Source organism: Pseudochaenichthys georgianus, chromosome 1, assembly GCF_902827115.2.
Source record: "Pseudochaenichthys georgianus chromosome 1, fPseGeo1.2, whole genome shotgun sequence".
Classification (NCBI taxonomy): Eukaryota; Metazoa; Chordata; class Actinopteri; order Perciformes; family Channichthyidae; genus Pseudochaenichthys; species Pseudochaenichthys georgianus.
In genome coordinates this window covers 29,510,300-29,531,184 of record NC_047503.1, presented here as the reverse complement: position 1 = coordinate 29,531,184, position 20,885 = coordinate 29,510,300, and the positions used below count along the sequence as shown (strand labels likewise).

Sequence of the window (20,885 nt, the reverse complement as noted above, 5' to 3'; positions counted from 1 at the left end):
ATGTAAACACACATGCACAAGTCTACATGTATTCACTTAGCATACATGTAATCCTATATGGCCTCATCTAGCCGCAGCCACATGTTGAAGTGGTTTTATTAAATCATTGTTTGCAACATGCAGGGCCAGAATCTCCTAATTTAGTTTGAAATCTATAATTTTGCCCAGTTTTATTTATACCACGATAACATCATCCCCTAAGAGAAACATTATTTCTAATTGATGGCACTGTTATCAAGATTAACTTTCTGTTTGGCATTAAAAGGAGTAAATGTAAACGATTTCACACAGCCCTCTTTTCTGTCCTCTCAGCACATTTTGGTGTGAGCAGTGTATAACTCTTTGAACTCCAGTCACCAAATCTAAGCCAGAAGCTCCGCAAATCTATTTAAACGATGATCATCATAAAATGTATTTTTAAGTAATCCGAAATTGAATTCAGTTCTCCAAATATTTTTTTAATATAAATTGGGAATATAACTCGTGGGGTTAGACTTATGCTTGTAATTAACTGTATAAGGTGAAATGTATGAAGATGGGCTAGAGTCATATGAAAACCACAAACCGCAAGAAAAATCCTGGCTGAATAAAATGTTGGATACTAAAAGGAATCATAAAGGGCCCTTGATCTTATCTTTGATGTGCTCACATTTGAGGCTGAAACAGTCTGCCCAGCTATCGCACAAATGTGAAAGCATATTTGGGTATAATATTACGCAGGCCTGCAGTCATGTCAGAAGCCCCAGCTTGCTATCACTCCTTGTGTCTCTGGAGCTGTTTAAAGCTCACTCGCGCGCTCTGTCTTTCCCTCTCTGCCTCATGCCACAAATGGCTTCCAGACTTTCACACATAGTAATGCTTCAGTGTGTAAACAGGCGTAATTACAACGATGCACAGACACACTTTTAACATCAATCTGTGCCGATGGGAGAAAGAGAGCAGAAAGAGGCAACGGTTTCCTCTTTTTGAGAGTAGATGCATGGATAAAAAGATGTTTAAACTGGATGGAAATACAAACACTGGCAGTGATGAGAAGTTAAGGAGAACATTTTCCAGGAGAATAATGGGTCTGTGTTTGAATGCATAGGTGGGCTTGAATAAGTGAATGAAAGGGAAAGAAAATAGGATACTTTTTTTCTGTCTCATGAGAGTTTCCACGGAAATAGTAGTTAATGTCCACTTATCCGTAATTTTTTTTATTTCTCTGAGGTTTGTGAGGTTACTAACCCAGGGTGTTACTCACCACTATTCAAGCCGGCACACCTTACTTGCAATACTGTTATAATAATATGGAACATTTCTTCAACCAACATTTTTTTTTTATTCTCAGTTTCTTTTTATTACATTATGCCTGCACTGCGTGAAAATGGTCTGTCTCACCTTTATTATGAAAAGGTAAATATAAAAAGCATGAACAGCTCACGGAACTTTAACCCAAATTATTCCAGATAATCTTGAGAAGTCAGAGCACACACACACACACACACACACACACACACACACACACACACACACACACACACACACACACACACACACACACACACACACACACACACACACACACGCACGCGCGCACACGCACACACACGCACACGCACACGCACACGCACACGCACACACGCACATGCATCATGCAAATCAGCCCTTCAGTCCCTGTAGCTCTTAAATTATGTTTTTAATTAAGTTTTGCTTTTCTCTTCATAACTTGATTTGACAAAGAAATGTTCCTAAAATAAAATACTAAAATAGCATTAGACTAATAGGTCAGTGTTTCCTATTATCCCAAAAATATGGTACAATTAATATATTATTATTAATACGAGGAAATACATTAAATATATATTTTAAATAAAATAATGATTTTGTATTTACAAGGAAAAATGATTTTAAATGATTATGATGATCATGTTCTACATTTTCATGTTAAACTGTAAACATGAAATCAGTTTCATCAAATATATTTATGAGTCAGAAATTTCACATTTCATATTTATATATTTTCAGGATATTAGTGATTTATAATTAACTGTTTTAATTGGCAATTTTTTGTTTGCAGGACATTTACATTTTGAAACCAATTAGTTAAAACTTTAAACCACATTTTGTATGGAATTTAGATCATTAAGCTCATGTTTGTTGTAAGAATACAACAATATAATATACTACACTATTACACTAACAAATGCCACCCTTTCATATTTCCTATTAATATTATAAAATAAAGGGGTTGCCTTTATTAGTATAATTTGAGGGAGTGGTTGAACTCAAGTAATTTAGTTTATGATGTATTACTTCTACTGAATTCATTTAGAAATTCCATGTTGTCTATTTTTGGAACAACCATTATATTGTAAGAAGGAATAAAATAAAATAAGTTACCTTTGTTGTTATTATAATGCCAAATACCTAAAATCTCTCGTGTTGTCCAGTTAGAGAAGAAATGCTTGTTGACTCCCAACCAACGCATATTTAGTAGTATTTAAACGTGATAATCTGATTCCTTTACCATTCATTTTCGCATTCAAGACGCCGCAAACGCATCCCAGGTAGGCTATAGTGATTAAAGCTGACGACAACAGTGTGGGAAACAGGCCCGAGTTACGGCTGTATATAAATATATGTAGGCTAATGCAAATATAGCCCTCAGACAGGAACCAATAGTGATTATTTGTACATGTGCACAAAGGTGTTAATAGTCTATTTAAAAAATGTAAAAACGCTAAACAGGCTACATGATGATCACATCTGCAGTAAATGGGGGAAAGCTGCTTAACGCTTTGGTGCAAATGTGACATATTTGTTTACTCTGGCTGAGGTTTGCCTTCACTGAGGTCATACATAACACTGTTTTTATTAATAAGCTGTACTGCGACACATCTTCCACCGCCTTTAATTTACATTTCGACTTTCAATTTTTAGTTTGACCCTTGTTGTTTAACGTAGGCCTCAGCAGACTGAGAGCAGACGGCAAGTTAAGCTCAAGTTTAGTTTCCTCTCCGTGGGGAGGAGAGGAGCATTAGTTTTGAACATTTCAGGTATTTAAAGCGGTTTTATTGTCAACAACGAGACATCATGTGGGTTTTAACGAACGTAACATAGGTAACATAAAGTTACATAGAAACCGACGTACGGAGGTTAACAACGCGGTCGGGAAAGGTTAACGGACAGAGACAGACAGGCAGCTATTAACTGAACTACCGACACACCGGAGATTATAATGTTGCGTTAACACGGTGACCGAGGTAGGTGAGTTTATTTTAAAGGTGTGAGTATTTATTTTGTATTGTTTCACAAAATGTAGAGACGCAACCCTCAGGCCGTTTTAAGCTCACAGCCACAGAGCAGTTTTGGTGTGCTCCTCTATCACCCCCCTTTAGCCCAAACTTCCATGTAATGTTTGTACATTGGTGTTTAATTAGCATAATTAAAAAACACATCTTATTTTCAACGCAATTACCTGCTCTGCTTCGACCTATATTTGGCATTTTACTTATTTAGTTTTTGGCTTCAGGACAATTGGGAGCTTTTTAACAGCCATCTCTTTAACATGACCCAATGGTGTAATGGGTACATTTGCAGTAAGCACCATTTTTTAAATCTATGTTTTGTTCTTTAATACCATCAAAATCTTGAATACAACAATTTCGGTTTTTATGCATTTCCTTTGTCTTGTGTTTTTGGCAGTTGCTGCTTCCAAGCTTGGCCTTGTTAATAAAACCTGAGGTGGTTTCATTTCTCTGCTGTTCTCTAAATTGTGCCCTGTCAGGGCAGGAGGGGAGATTGTCTTGCCCAGCCTGGCGAACAAAGGTCGTCGTTTTTCTGAAAGAAGGAGCATGGCATGCAGAGATAAGATGAGCTCTCGCTCAAATTATTGCAAAGCAGATACCTAAAGAGTCAAGCGGCCAAGGCCTGAAAAACTCACTCACATGTTGTGCCCCCAGTAACTCTGGGCAACATGGACAAACCCTCTCTAATGAGCTGCAGGATATGTGGGTTTGAAAAAAGGAAACAAAATTAACATGGACACATTAAATAGTAGGGTGCCACAAAGACTCATTTCTTGGCCAAAATCATAAAAGTTCTTGCCTTAACTGCAAATTCTGCACAGACCTCAATGCCTGTTATGATGTTGTATCATTTAGCATTTGGTCCAGTTTATGATTATAATAGGCTGGCAGTGAGGAGATGTACTTAAGTGATTTCATAAAGAGGGATTTTTTGCTTAAATATATGGATTAATTTGTAGTCTCATGATAGATATCAGCTTTTCATCCTCTTTGTGTTATATAAAGAGTTAAGTGGAGTTATTTCATAGAAACAAATGTTGCAGAGCTAGACCTACAGATGTGCTGTTTTAAATGGACAGAAGGGGTTTTGGATTTCCCTGATAGAGATCTTGGTTAATAACCGTATAGCCTGTCAGTAACGGCACGATTATATTACAGGAAGTCACTGTAAAATCTTGGCACATATCACTCCTTTTCTTTGTCTGCAGCCCATGCACCAAAAAGTCTTAATCCCTTCAGTCTTTTCAAATAAGCGACACACACCTCCGTTATTATTCTTCAAAAACAAACACACACATCCTCTTTAATTCCATCTCCTCGTGTTCCTTTTGCCCACATTTTTTTTGCCTCCTCCATATTCTCTCATTCCCACAATGTTCTTGGTTCAGTGTGGCTGTGTGAGGCAGGCGTATGTTAGTATGAACAATCGGCACCCGGCCCGGCTCGGCCTGGTCCAGATGGGGTCTGCACCCCCCTAGCAGTAGCGGGGACGAGCCAGTCAGTCAGTCAGTCAGTCAGCCATCCAGCTAGCCAGCTAGCTACCCACCCGGATAGCCAACCAGTCATTCACCCAGCCAGTCATGTCGCCTCTCAGCCAACCGAACAGCCAGCTCGCCAGCCAGTCAGTGGAGCAGCCAGTCGCCGGGCGGCGGGTCCTCTGTCAGACTCTGACAGAGGAGCAGGCCAGGCTAAATCTGACGGTCCTGGGAGCCAACCAGAGGACTCTGGCCTTTGTAGGGCGTTCACACAGACAGCCTGTCCCGCTGCACAGCAGGGGGCTTCAACCCACAATCAAATGGCCGGGCCCTCAACTTTGCCACATCACAAGTTAGCTTTTTGTGGCTGCCCATTGCCGAGATTCCAGTTTGGACAATGTCTCTATAATTCCCCATGGACTAATTTGGACAGCATAAATGAGCACATTTTTTTTTCATTTGGAAGAATGACATTTAAATGCACTTCTAATGAAAAGAGGGGTCTATACTTATTTCATATATACATCAGAATATATTGTATTGATCCTTGGTGAGAGCCTTTGTCTCCGAAATATGTCTCCCATGGTGCACTGGGCACAGTTTGTCCCTCTGAGGTCATGTGGGTCAGCCAATGATGATGAGACAATGCGCTTGCCAGGGCAGCTATACAGTGCTGTGCTCCCTCACTTTCTGCTGCTGCTCAATCCCAATCATGTGTCATTGTGTACTTCATAATGCAACACGATGGAAATATCGGCAATTTACTGGCTGCAGTAAGAAACTATAATTCTTTTTTCGCGCTTACAAAGACCAGCGTATCTGAATCTGAATGCATTAGACTAAGCTTTGTGAATTACAGGGAAGTTGTATAGCCTGTTTTAGACGGTTTTAATATCCGCTTGCCTTGCGTTGTTAAACGGCTTAACATGTATAGGCTACTTACATGAAGCTGTCCACCACAGCATTTTCTGTTGTCATTGTCCACCAAATCCGGTCTCTCACCCACAAATGGGATTGCTCTCTAATTTGGTAACTAAAACTTTTAATGTGTTTCTGTGTCTGTGCTGTTGGAGCTTTTAAAGTGGAGTAACCAAAACAATGGGGGATAGAAGGGGCCAGTTTGGAAGTGAGGGTGCATTTTGAAACAGGAGAGCATGTTTTTGGATGGTATTTTTTGTTGGGGGGGGTGATGGGCATTTTCTTCCCCCTCCTCTCTTTGTTTGTGTGTTAAATCCAGGAGCAGCTGCTGGTCTCAGGGTCTAGTGGGATTTTGGGCCTGTGTTTTCTCATGCCATCCCATGCCAAGGTGGTGTAACGCGAGCAGAGAGAGGGGTGTTTCTGGAGGGGGAGGGCGGCGGTTTGTGTGGGAGGGGGGGGGGGGGGGGGGGATGCAGTTGGAGAGCGAGCTGGTTTGTTGGGATGGCTGTGACCACGCTGGTGACGGAGGCGATGAAGAGGGGGGGGGGGGGGGCTGGCGACCGTAGGGGGCTTTAGGAGGCGGGTGCTGTCTGGATTGGATGCATGTAAAATTAATATCCTCTGGACTTTGCCTTCGCACTAGATTGGAACTTGTCTATTTGGCTAATGACGTGCCTTCTGCCTGCACCACACACAGTCCCCGTCTCTCCCCCTCCCTCCTTCTCTCTCTCTCTCCACTACCAGTCTACCAACCATCCACCCCCCCCCCACCGCTTTGCTTCTCCCTCTGCCATCCCTCTCTTCCCTCCCTTTCAGCACTGGGAGCGTGCGTATTGGCTGGGCTGTTTGAGACTCGGTGCCAAATAGGTGGGCCCTCTGCATGTTGGCACAGACTCAGTCAATGGTTAGAGAAGGAAGGTGGAGAGGAAGAGAGACACAGAGTTGGAGAGAAAGAGGGGGGAAAAAGAAGCTGCACTCGGGTTTGCCAGCGGTCGTGCACACTCTTCCAACATTGATTCGGTCCTCTTGTTTTTTTTTTTTTCTCTTCTTCTTCTCCTCCGTCCGCACCCCCAGCTCTCTCTCTCTCTCCCTCTCTCTGCGAGTCTTATGCAGATCTCACAGAATTGAACCAATAGCACGCGTCGCTTTGCCAAGCATTTTTTGTTGTATTGTTTGTCAAAACAAACTAGGGGGCTTGTTGAAGTTTTTGATAATTTTGTACATTTTTGCAGCAATATCTGTTTTGTGCGTGCGCGTCCAGCTCTTTTTTAAAGGTCCTTTAGACTGAGAGATTGCTGAACTTCTCCACGTTCTCCTTCTGTTGTGCTCTTGAACAGCAGCTCTCCTGCTACAGTACCTCCTGTGTTCCTGTGCTGGTATTACACTGCGCCCCCTTGGCCTGTCTCCTCTTTCTCAGCTTTTCCCCCCTGCTGCTTTTATTGGACAGTTTCTCAGCTTCTCTTTTTGCTTAATTTTTTTCCCTCAGTCTTTTGTTTTCTAATATATGCTGCATCACTTCAGCGCCTTTTGAATCACCAATCCAGTTGTTGTCCTCGTGGTGCATTAAGTTTCTTTACAATCGGCAGGTGAATTTATGATGAGAGAGCAAAATGGTAACTACTATGTTAATGTTGTTTTATTGCCATATATTTTATGGAAGTGACTGTTATTGATCATTTTTGTGCAGACGCATTTATGTTATTTATGGACAAATATTTTTATTTTAATAATTTCAATTTAGTTGGGAGTTCTCTAACACTATTACGAGTTGCATATATTATATATTGCAGTTTATGTAGTCAGTCAGCATTAGGTTTTAAAAATAGTTTTTACTTTACGGATGTAGATATTAAATACATTATTTTTCTTAAACAATATGAAATGTATTTGTTACAATTTTGCAATATTTATTTAATACGAACACGTTTATGTGTTTATGCAGGTACACAAATATTTCCACTGTTATTTGAAGAAGATACAGCATTTCCATCTCTCCACTTTCTCAGTTTTGAGTTATTATTTTGTAAAGTGTGTCCTTCAATGTGATGTGTGTGTGTGTGTGTGTTGAGAGTGAAATGCATCTCTGTCACATCTCTCTCTCTCTCTCTCTCTCTCTCCCTCTCTCTCTCTCTCTCTCTCTCTCTCTCTCTCTCTCCCGCACCTCTCGCTCATTCTCTCCCTCCGCTCGTACAGAGCAGGCGCCGCTCCTCCATGCTGCGTGCCGGTGCTAACTGCCTCTCATCTCTCTTCCCTTCCTCACCCCCACTCCCTCTCTCCCCATCCTTCTCTCCCCCATTCTCTCCCTCTCTCTCCACTGCCTCCTCCTGCTTCCACCCCTCCTCCCTCTCCTGCTCCACCTTCCCCCCTACCTCCTCCCTCATCCAGGATGAATTCCACCCGTTCATCGAGGCCCTGCTGCCCCATGTCCGCGCCTTCGCCTACACCTGGTTCAACCTGCAGGCCCGCAAGCGCAAATACTTCAAGAAGCACGAGAAGCGCATGTCCAAGGAGGAAGAGCGCGCAGTGAAAGACGAGCTGCTGGGGGAGAAGCCAGAGATCAAGCAGAAGTGGGCCTCGCGCCTGCTGGCCAAGCTCCGCAAGGACATCCGGCCCGAGTTCCGTGAGGACTTTGTGCTCTCCATCACGGGGAAAAAGCCCCCCTGCTGCGTGCTGTCCAACCCCGACCAGAAGGGCAAGATCCGTCGCATCGACTGCCTGCGCCAGGCCGACAAGGTGTGGCGGCTGGACCTGGTGATGGTCATCCTGTTCAAGGGCAGCCCCCTGGAGAGCACGGACGGGGAGCGGCTGGTCAAGTCTCCACAGTGCACCAACCCTGGCCTGTGCGTCCAGCCGCACCACATCGGAGTGTCCGTCAAGGAGCTGGACCTCTACCTGGCCTACTTCGTCCACACGCCAGGTATGTGGCCAATTGGATACTAGACACTAATAAAGGGAGGGATGCCAACACATAAACACTCGTCATACATGCCCGTGTGCATGTGCATATAGATGAGCACAAATATTTGCATTATCACAAACACAGAAAAACACATTACACACAAACACTGGTTTGTGTGACACATAATTAAATATAGGTATTGACGGAAATTAGAATAAATAAAGATAAGTGTATTAGTGTCTGAAACACATTTAAAAAGTGTTTGAATTATATATGATACAAATTATATTTATATATTATTATTTTACCATTTTGAATGTTGGTAAATTAACATTATTAATTTAAATAAATAAAGCAAACATGTAACCCTGAGAAACAAAAAAACCCTTCTTGCTTTTATATCCGTGTGCAAACGACAAATTGTTTCGCTTTTTGTCTTTTCATAGTTGTCCTTCTGTTTCCTGGTATTTGTTTACATGACAACATAGTATCAACAGTAATAAAAAGAATATGTGTGTGTCAAGGGCATTCAGCCAACATGCTCTGGCAAGTACGAGTTCATTTTTCAGGCATTTGCGGCTTCATATTGAGCATGTATTTCGTGTTTTTTTTTAGAGGAAGGAATTTGCATGCCTGTGTGTGTTTTCTATGAGCTGATCACCACTGTCAAAATGTGTGTTTTTGTGCGATGAGTGAGACTCGCTGTTTATAAAATTGTACTCAGTCTGTCGAAGTGTATGTGCCACGATAAGGCCATTGTAGCCAGGCATCGTCATTTGGCCACTGCCCAGGTTCCGTGTGTGTGTGTGTGTGTGTGTGTGTGTGTGTGTGTGTGTGTGTGTGTGTGTGTGTGTGTGTGTGTGTGTGTGTGTGTGTGTGTGTGTGTGTGTGTGTGTGTGTGTGTGTGTGTGTGTGTGTGTGAGAGAGCAGAGCCGCAAGTCTCCTGCTCTCAGGCCGCAGGCTGCTGCCGCCTTCACCGTCTGCCTGAACGCGAGCACCACGTTGGACCTGGCTGCCAAACACACACACTCACACACACAAAACGCCAGTGCTCACAGACAGCCAGTACTATTGCAGCCACCTTCACACCCATACACACATACAAACACAGCTAAATAAAGATACACAAATTTGATATTCAAAAAAGAGAAACAACTCTTGTCATCTTAGTAGCGCACTTTCACACGCAGAGCCAAACACGGTTTTAGTCACGATTGCGTACACACACCCACACAGCACACAGACTAGGCCAAGGACTATCATAGATACAGTTTGATACAGCCAAACATTGTTGTATCTCAGCCACCATCGTGGATACACACACTCACACTCGGGCCAAACATCACTGTAGCCTCCAGTGCGCGTACTCTGCACCCACAGCCAAAAACACTGGCTGTGTTGTCGTCTTTCCCCCACATTGCAAAGAACACTGTCACAGCAGCCACACACACGCACACATGAAACACATTTCATAGCCAAATCCTCCAAATACACACTACACCACCATTTGCTGGCTACGTATACATACAAACACACGCTCATGACCTAATATTATCTCAGCTGGAATGTTATGGAAATTTCAAACAGTGACTCAACTAGCCTTACACACACATACAGTACAGAATATGCTGTATATACATACAGCATATTCCAGTCACTGCCCGAATACACACCTTTACTCTTTGCCTGGACTTTACCTTAAGGTACCCGCTAACAAGACTGAAGCCAAATGCTATCACAGCCGTCCCTGTCTCTCTCTCCCTTTCTCTCCGCTTCTCTCTCTCTCTCTGACACGCACAAAACCTCGGTCCAGGCCAAACACCTCACTCGTCCCGAGCCAAAACGCTGGCAGCAGCTCCAGTTTGTTGGTCTATCTGTGGCGGTGAAAAACTGTAGGTAGCGGGCAGTCCTGACGTTGTCTGATAAATGTTCTCTAACATATTATTATTACATTTCATTTTAAAATGTATTTATTTTTTATCAACTTCGTTTTCGCACAATAACTGAATGCTGCTGCCAAAAACACGATTTCATAACAACTTATTGTGGATTCTGGGTCAGTGAGTGGTGTTTATGGGATTTAGTAACATATCTGCAGAGAACTGTTTTTGCTCAGTTTAATAATAAAATGTACTGTTAAACATTATTTATCTTGTAAATCACAGTCTCGTATAACAGTAAATTATAGTATTTAGTTTGACAACTTAGCCCGGTGAAAGCTGCAAATTAATAAACACACCAAATCTAGTAAGGTGTATGGAATTTGTATGAACATGTTTTGGTATTTAATATATATATATATATATATATATATATATTTTATAAAGTGTCGTTTTTTTAAAATAAAATTTGAGAGGTGAAAATGGTTTTCCCTTTTATGCTGGATAAAGAAATAAAACACAGTCAACCTAAAAACAGAAAATATTTTATTGTGGTATCATATTACATATAAATTACTATATTTTACAAAATAAAAAACTTGTGAGTGATAGTGCCTCTATAAATAGTAGGTATAGTATTAGTGAAAAGATATTGTATTTACATTTGTTTATATGTACTGTTAAACAGAAAACACAAACTGTGAACTCATGAATCATTTATTTGTTGACTTTCCAGCTTTCAGTGTGTGGCTTCGCACCGTCGCTACTGTACTTTGGTTTACAGCAGTACAGTAACACACATGGCTGCTTGGAGGCGCTGCCCAGTGCACCACCCATTTATAATATGGACTTACTTCGCGCTCTCTCTTATCTTATCTGGCAAACACAGTGTGCCTCGGTACTTTTATCTGCCTCCAAAGAGCCCATGCTCGGTTTAAGTCCTGTCTGGAGAGACACTCTGGTCTGCAGGCAGAGCAAGAGAGTGGGACAGAGGGAGAGACAAAGGGCAGCCAACTGTCTGCAAACCTGTATAAGGTCACCACTGTCACCACACTTGGCTTTAATTCACTTCTAAGTAGCAAATGCTTATTTTTGTTGGCATAAAAAAGGCCTGCATTCATGTGTCACATTTATCGGTTGGAGTGATGAGTGGTTACATGTGTTGCCTCCGTCGCGCTGCGAATGACAAGATGTGCTCATTGTTTGTTTTTGTTTGGTTCGCGTTTTGTCGGTCTTTAGCATCTCTGTCTTCCTCGCTCCTCTTTGATCCCATGCACACTTTTGTTTTGTCTCCTTAAACATCGCCCTCATTGTTGCTCTCACAGAGGTAAAGCCTCTGCTGATCTCTTTTGTTTATATTGTTGGAGACCGAGAGAGAGAGAGAGGGAGAGAGAGAGCGTGTTGGAAAGCAGAAGAGGCTGCGATAGTGATTGTTCTGTTTGGCAGCGCCCGAGCCCCGTTGGTGTGGGAAGAAGAGAAAGACGTCTTGTGTTTTGTTTATGACAGAGTGGCAAAAGCTGCCACAGGGAATCTCTGGGCTTGCCGTCAGGCTTTCTCAGGCTGTTCTGCAGCCAGCCAGCCTTTGAGATCCTCTCTGTTACGGAGCATAACACACTGCAGCCGTAACAGAACAAACCACAGCCATCTCCCCCTGCTTTTCAGGCACCTCAGATAAAGGGCAACAACCCAGACAGAGGGCCTCGTCTTTGAACATTGTAACCAACATACTGGCAGAGAATAGAGGAGAGGGGAAGAGTGGTTGTGTGGTGCGCTGGAGTGAGTAGTGCTTTATTTGTAGTGTTTTATCAAGAGTGATTGAACGGAGATAGACAAAGGTATGCCTTATCTGCTTATCTTCTTCTGTAATGCATTTGTGGAGAGATCCTTTCGCTGCTTTTCCTATTGGACTATTTGATTTATAACCTGTGCTATTTTAGCTTAAACTCAGCACATTTCTGATTTATTCAATGTTGGAAAAATAGAAGATTAAGGGAAAAAAACATTTGTGAGGTCCAAAGTTAGCCCAGTGCACTCAGTAATTTTTTTAGCTTCATTCTTGCTGCTTTTTCTTTTCTTTTTTTCTTTTGTACGCGGTAAGTGTGATCATGAAAAGATGTTTCAAATGTGTTTCCAATCAAAAGTGCAGTACAGGAAATTTGCAGTCACTCCGAAGGAGGTGTGAAATGTGCTCGCCGTGCCATTTCTGCCATGACCGCTCGCCACACTCCTCGCTTTACGGTGCCAGATCCCGCCTCCCTCTCGCTATAGCAATAGTCATGCCTTGGACGGCGCTGTGAGAAAGCCCGGAGAAAACCTAGTGCTGCAGCTGGCCCCACGGCAACTCGCTGACCACTGGAAGGATTCACAAATTTAAAAAAACTTGTGTTCATCACTTATGAAAACTCCCAGAGTATTCTGGATTTATAGGGAGGAAAGACCAGAAATATGAAGAAAGAAGGGAGAAAAGTATATATGGTTGGTGAGAAAGAGAGGCTCCTGACAGTCATGGCTGACATGATAAATCGTTTGCTACGTGATAAAAGTTGACAGGATACTCTGATGGATTCCACAGGTTCCCACTGCTCCATGGCTCAGTATTCCTTTTTTTCTGTGAAAATAATCTGTTCTTAATTACTTCCTGGATCTCTTCTCCAGCTCCCATTACATCATGAGGTTTGACTGGACTGTCCTTGTGTGTAAGTGCTTTTGTTTGTGTCTGTGTGAGCACATCTTAGGATGACCCTCAGCAGTGAAGTAAGGATTGAGTTTTGAGTAAATGAAATCCCAGAGGGAGTCGTCAGGTCTGAGGCTTTTGCATTGTGTGTGGTGGGAACGGGGCCCACGCCGGCTAAGAAAAGCTCTCCGCATGCAGAGCGGCTTTGGCATCAGCAAATGTTCGCCGGTGTCTCTCATTTATCCAGGCCTGCGTCATCGTCTTCTGCGCGTCTCTTTCTCTCTGTCTGGCGTCAGGAGCATGTCGAGGTGGCTACGTATCAAATCTGAAGGGTTAAGATAGAGGGAGAGCCCGGTCGCATTAGAGAGACAGAGTGAGAGGGAGTCTTCTCACACTATTCTTGGCTTCGGAAAAAAGTCTGTGTATTTGGATAGCTAATGGTATCAGGCTAGCCAAAGCCCTGTTGTGTGCTCATTCACTCCAAAGCTTGCACACACACGCATACACACACACACACACACACACACACACACACACACACACACACACACACACACACACACACACACACACACACACACACACACACACACACACACACACACACACACACACACACACACACACACACACACACACACACACACACAGTCGCGAGGCTAACGTTGGGGTGTCACAGACGTACATAGAACAGTCCAAAACCGCAGGGGCTACACTTATCTCATGAGACCACGATGACACGAGCAGACCTGAGGGAATTAAAAAAAACACAACAAAGGCAAGTCAAAGACAATGTTGTTATGTTTGGTCTTCCATTAAATTGACCAGTGAAAACTGGCATGCTCCGTGATACGGTGCCTTTGTCCTAGAAACAGCTCCCTGCTTTTTGGGGTTTTTACATAACGATCATAAGCCTCCGTTTCTTTGGCTGTGTCTGCCTCAGGAGAGCGTTAAACCCCAGAAAATATCTGGTCCACCCGCATCTGTTTCCTTTTGTGTGAAGAGTGTTAGCGTTAGGAGATATGAGGTAAACAGATTATTCCAGTGAAATCGGGAGGCCATCATCGTGCTGGAACAAACACACGAGGCAGTTTGCACTATGTGGCTGCTTTTATCAGTTTTTCTCCGCTCCCTTCTTACTTTATGAATGAACTCAGCCGTCAGAGTTTTCCTGTGTTTTAATCAGGAGAAATGTTTAATTGTAAAGGCATCACAGGGAGAAAAGAATTGACATCGATATACTTCAGCTTTGTATTCTGTGGTTCTTCAGGATAAAAGACAGAAATATTATCTCAGTTTCAAATTAATAACTGCCGATGCTTTTTTATTACTAATGGTGCAGATTATTTTTGTACTTCACGTCTTCCTTGCTTGTGTAGTCGTTTTTCTCTGACACAACATTTGTCAGTGTATTGTGAAACTCCCATTGTATTCATACATAATTAAGCTACATTAAAATTAATTTGTCAAAATATATTATGGTATTCTAAAATATATCTTTATTATTTAAAAAAATAAATACGATAGTGTAATGAATCATTATCGGATCACTGGAATTGTATTTATATAAATTCCTTAACTAATATAGGGCGTTATCACTTACTACTGAACCCAGTCTAATACCTACTGTCGAGATGTAACTACATATTAAAATACAATAAAACACATTTAAAGATAGTCAAATAAAAATGGGTTTACACGAAGCTAAGCACGCAGCAATAAAAACAGCATTCTTTACCGGAGCTGAGAAAGCTTCTTTTTTTTTTACATTTTTTTATTCAGAAAAAATCCTAGAAAGCAAAAAAAAGGGAGAGAAAGGAAGAGAAGAAAAGAAAGAGGTTATTGAGAAAACAGAGAGTCAGAAGCAGCGAGGGGCTGGTATTGTCTGAATTAATACTGTGTCTTCCCAGTGCCGGGTCTCTTTTCAGGCTTTTGTAGCGGCGCCAACCATGAAATGTGTCTGTCCCCAAAAACCATATACCCACTCAGGAGGGTTTCCCGACCTCAGAGAGAAGGAGGAGGAGAAGGAGCAAGAGAGAGAGGGCAGTGGCCAATGCTCACTGTCAGGCAGGCCAGCCAGAGCGGAGGGAGAGCCAGGGAACATGCCTTATTCACCGGGCTGCACTCACAGCGAGGCCCTGGCATCGGCTGCTAAGTCTGGCTAACAACGGCACACAACACAGACATAGTCATGCTATAACGAGAGTCACACTACCGCGTATTCAATCCAAAGCACCAATTTCTCTTGTTTTTGATGTTTCTAATTTAGTTTTTCTCATCAAGTTTCCTTTCCTATAATAAGTGGCCTTGAGTTTTTAGTGCTGAATAAAAAATGAAAAATGAAAGGCAACAACCTCTATTTCATTTAATTTTGCACATGTGGGTTGAAGAATAAAGAAATGATTATGTGGGCGAGTTTAACGCTGATGTTCAGAAAGTGAGAGGAGTTGTGTTGTCGGCCGTTTTTGGCAAGATGCTATCTCTGTATGGAAGACGCCAAATTTTCATACACAGTCCTTGCCAACCTCCTCCCTCTGATCCTCGCTTTCTTCTCGTTTCTTTCTTTCACTTGTTCCCCTTTTCTTTTATTCCTCTTTAGGGCTCAAATGAATGCCCTCCCCTAGCCTCATTAGCACCCTTGACTCCTGTTTGCTGCTACAGAAAAATGTATAATAACTTGTAAGCACAAACATTTTAGTGCTCAATAGGACCATTATCCTTGTTTTTCATGAAAGCAGGCCATCGTGGTCTGTGAGCCTTGACTGAATTGTCTTTCTTTTTTAAATTCTCTGATGTTTCTTTCATTCAGTATGGAAAGATGTCTTGCCATTAGACATTTGGTTGATCTATCAGCAGGATCCTTTCCTTTTAACGGTATCTTTACATTTCACATTTCACAGGCTTTTCGATTTCTTTTAGATAACATTTTATCTGTAGAAGCATTCTAACATTGAGGCTTGATTGCAGTTTAGTTTTAAATTTGTTTTGCGTATAAGTATTGCATTCAAGATTTTGAAGATTTTGAATTGTTTTAATTTGACCATTAAGTCACTTATTTGTTCTGATTGCAACATTACACTTCACAGATGGCACCAGATTTTTTAATGTTGTTTTAAAAACAGTGGTTTCGCAGCAGGCCACTCGTTCTTGGGAGACAACCTTGATGAGGGGCATCATTTGGTGTTCGAGAAGGAGAGCAGTTTAGAGAAGACAGAAAGTGGGGTGGGGGAGCGAATGAGCGAGTGAGCTGAGAAGCACAACAGAATGCAGAGAATCAAATTTGGCATGCGTCTGTGTAAGCGAGTAAGCTTCAAATCAGTTTGGACACAGATCTAGGACACTAGACGGAAAGAAGAAAGCAGGATGAAACGGGATAGGGAACGACATGGGATTGAGAAGGGGGGGGTAGAGTGTATATGTGTTTGTGTGTTTAGGGGATGGGGGGGGTGTAGCTAAGTAGAGGATGAGATGGAGGGGGTTTGTGGTTGAGGTTTAGGGGGTGAGGAGGGAGGAGGGTGTTTGGTAGAGTGTCCCTCAATGACGACTTGAAAAACAGGCCGGTAAATAAATGGAGTGGCAGTAAACAAGGCTCGGCGCTTCATCAAAAGACTCCATTCATCTGTGAACAGGAGAGTCTCTTTTCTCTGAGGAGACAGAGAAACGGACCCACTGACGAGAGCACGGCGCTTGTGTAGATAACAGGATGACTTTGGAGTGGGAACGGTGTTGGTGTGTGTGTTGGTTCAGGAGTTTGAGGGGGAGCGAAGCAGGTGGGAAGTGGACACAGTCTTAACGAGTGGGGTAAGGTGGGGGTGGAGATAGTGTGTTCTTTATCCAGCATGGATTCAAGGAAGGATTGTGTTTTTGGGGGTTCAAATTGTGGGATAGACCGATGACAGTACGTGTTTGTGTGCCTAGTACAAAGCGGTGTAGGGGGTGGTGTGTTTTTGGCAAGGCTTATGTGCGTGACAGCACAGGCGTGCATGTGTGTGAGAGAGTGCATATGTGCATATGTCTCCGTCTGCTCATTATACATATTTTTTCCAGACCTAGTGCTATGCTCTATTTTGCATGATTTACGGTCTTATGAGCCAAGCAGCAGGTCTTTTTTATGAGACAGAGAGAGAGGGAGTTTGGAAGGAGCACAGTGTTGGGGTCTCAGGGACACCGCGGTGAACCGGCCACAGCAAGGTGCCGCGCAACGCTTCCTGCTTCAGCAGCTCATAATTCACCCTGTCAGCCGGGCAGCCAAGAGAGCCAGGTGTACACCAAGTGCTATAAAGTCCTTTTGTGCATTTCCGTCATGCAAACTTTTTAATTAGGAGGAGATTAATTTATGAATATACAGATCAGGGTTAAGTCACCTCCAACCACTTAGTGAATTCTGAGACTACATCTGAAAGAGTAGGGCAGAGAAGCCAAGCCAAAGTGGCGTCTTTTAAAAGCTTTAATTCATCCTATATTTATTCGTCACACTTTAGCATCAATGTTAACAGCTCTTACTTCTTTTTAACTTGCCTAAAATCATTTAGGAACACATATTGTTAATAGCAACGACCTTGTGGTATAAGATATGAGATGTGCATCTGTCATTTTAGCTGATCTGACAGCTGAGCCTTGTACTTTTTAATTACAACTTGAGAGCAGAAGAAGACGAACATTCATCTTGTCATTCACAGAGCCAAGAGACTCTTTTAAAAGCCTTTTGTGTAGGTTATCAGCAGCATCCAGAACACATACTCTCTCCATTTGTCTGTTGCTGCCAGTCTTTTATATGTTATCAATGATGTGATTTTAGTGTCCTACCGTTGTTATATCTTTATCGAAACAGGTCTTTTTTTAATGTTACCCCTCTAGAAGCACCGGGCTGATTTTAATGTTGCCATAGTACTCAGGAACCCCCCTTTCCTTTTCTCTTTCCTCTGCCTTGCCACCCCAAAGCCCCCTCCCACGCCCGCCGCCTGCTCCCATCACGTTTATTGGACCCAAATTTGGCTGGCACCATGGCAACCAAGGCTCCCAGGGAACTTTGCCTGGGTAGAATCCAAGGTGCCTCCAGGGTGGCACTGACTGCCGTTGTCTGTGTCACCGGGCTGTCGCCGTGGCAGGTTGCTGCGGCAACAAGGCCAGCCTGGCCCGCGTTGGGAGTGCTAGCTTGCTAACCTCCGTTGACTACCTGCAGACATGACCCGCCATATCCGGTGACATTAGCCTCCGCTTCCACTGCTGCAAGCCTCGGCGACTGCAGCACGGGGGAAGCAGGGGAAGCATTTCACCAGCACGCATATTGATGTGGCATGGCAGGGTGCCCAACGCTGCCTCCCACATGAGAGAACACAGGAGAGAGAGAAAGACAGCATAGAGATGCATTTTCAATGTATAATATATGAGCGTATATATATGTCGAACAATGCCGTTCTTCTGCGGTGTGTAAATATTCAGCTGCACACTTTCGGCTTCAAATGTCTAGCCAAAACGAACAATATTTAAATGCATGATTATTATGATGTGTATAGCACTGTGAGGCAATATGTTTTTTTGACTGATGCTGAATATTATCAGTAGACCAACAACGGTAACGAGTTATGGAATTACCTCAAGAGGGCTAATTATTTTTATTGGGTTCCTCTAAGACTTTTTTCTCCATATTTATTTGCGCTTTTTCCAAATACCATAGACTCCCATGCAAACCCTAGAGTACATGATCCCATTGCATGGATTGACACCTTGAGCCTGAGCGACACACCGGTTCAGTGGGATCCATGTTTCGCTCATCTTTGCCTTTAACCTTCTCTAGCTCGGCTTTCCTGCTGTGGCACAGTGAGCAATGAAGACTGGAGCTGCTGACTTAGAGCATCTTCACACTATGTCTTTCCAATTTACCCTGTCTCAATCTCACAAAGAGATATACCAAAAGTTCTCAAAATCAGCATTTAAAGCTGTACATAGTTTCTATATTTAGGCAGTGCTTTGATTTTCTTCAGTGCAAATAATCTGCGGCCCAGCTTTTTTTGTGTGACACGCCAATAATGAGTTGGAGGTTTAGTCATAGATAAGTATTGCAGGCTGCCATGGTGCACCCAGCTTTATTTTCTAATTAAAAGTAAATACAGCCTACCCTCAGAAAATAAAAGTGTTTTTTCATTGTGAATGGAATTAAAGAAAGTTATTCCACTTTTTATTTTCTCATATTATCAATACAAACTTATGTAAAGGCAACACTCTTCCTGCAACTGAAGGAGACTACTGAAAGTCTTCTGCTCTCTATACAATACATTCTGGGTCCTCACTGCACAGAGGGAGGGCAACACATCAACTCCTCTCTCTGCTTTCTTAGGCTATGAGTCACTATCCGTAATGGGTCTGGGGCTAATCACCGCTACAGTAGGTTTTCTAGTAGCTTTACAATTTGCCTTGACTTCAGATTTTGCTTCAGATCTTATGGAAAGTTTAGTTATGGAAAGTTCATTCTCATACATTTTAACCTCTTCTTTTCCTGTGTTATGTTCCCTCTTTTTGCGAGGACAAAGTTAGTTTTTCTTCCTAAGTGAGTTCAGCCCGTGGCAGGGAGACAATGGATTCGTCATGCGAGGTGTGTAAGGAGATATGGTGTGTGATCCATGACGGTGCTGGCGGCAGTGCTGCTGTTGCACGCTCTGTGCTGCCAGCCAGTGTAAAGAGGCCAGACGTAGAAAGTTGAACAGAGGGAGAAAAGTTTGAGACTACATAGTTTGGAACGACATCATTGGAGACCTCATAAGCAGGAGATGGAGAACTCCTAAGTTGTTCCATCACTGTTCGTCTCTCTTTTTTCTCTAGTCTCTCTGTGTTCCTCATGACCTAAAATTGGGGGTTAGATTGAGGATAGTGACAGACTAATGAGCCCCCTTTCCTGCAATTACCCTCCTCTCCTGTTCTCTCCGTTTCCCTCTCCCTCTCAAATCCTCTCTTTAGCTTTGTCTTGTTCATTTTCTCTTTCAATCTAACCATTCTGTTTCCCTCTCCCCCTGTTCTCTGTTCTGCCTTCTTTTGCCGTCTTTCCCCTTTTAGAAAGTAACAGTAAATCAAGATGGCACTTCATCTTTAAGAGAAAAATGATCAATTAGAGAAATGTGGTCCTAATTTGTGGTAGATTACTATCTGAGATGTTGGATGGAAATGCTGTTTGTTAATAAAGACGAAATGCTGAGCAGTGTTCCCTTTGTTCCCTTCTTTTTTTTCATTTGATTGGATGTTTTTTTGGCCTTCTCTCCACTTGGGTTTAAAATAGTTTTCTTTTTCCATCATGTCTTCTCTCTTATGCTATCTGAATGACAATTTCTCAGAATCAAGAGTACTATTTTTATTATATCTAATGAGGTTTGGAAAGTTGGTTTTCCTCAAACGCTGCATGTATACAGTACGTCTTGGTAGTTGGCGTATTGGCAGTGAATCCTGGTATGGTTGATTTCTTTCCACGCACTCATTTTGTGGGTTCAAACGGCCTCTTAACCCCAGGAGGACTTTTGTATATGTGTATTACCGTGTTCAACTGGAGGTGTGCATGAAAAAGAACATGATTTATTTTCCTTTCATGGATCCTGGCTGCTGTTTTTGTTTAGTTTGGTTGCTAGCCTAGCCTGCTGTGTCTTTCTCTGCACTGCAAGCTGGCCATGAAATGAAGCAGAATTGTCAAGGGTTCGGTTGCCCTTGCTGCTTTTTATTTCTCTGGCGCGATGTATCCATACAGACAACCCCCCTTAACTGAGA

General features: G+C 42.7%; 1 protein-coding gene across 7 annotated transcripts in view; it reads left to right on the top strand.

Moving 5' to 3' along the window:
- nfixa (nuclear factor I/Xa) overlaps positions 1–20,885 on the top strand; it is a 106,863-nt gene that overhangs the window by 26,185 nt on the left and 59,793 nt on the right. For 6 of the 7 annotated variants that reach the window (XM_034082292.2, XM_034082301.2, XM_034082274.2 and 3 more), the window contains one exon: positions 8,069–8,600. In XM_034082292.2, the coding sequence (XP_033938183.1) occupies positions 8,069–8,600 (532 nt within the window). Of the gene's footprint in view, positions 1–6,628; positions 7,297–8,068; positions 8,601–20,885 lie in introns of those variants that run through there. The other variant, XM_034082267.2, reaches the window with a different exon arrangement.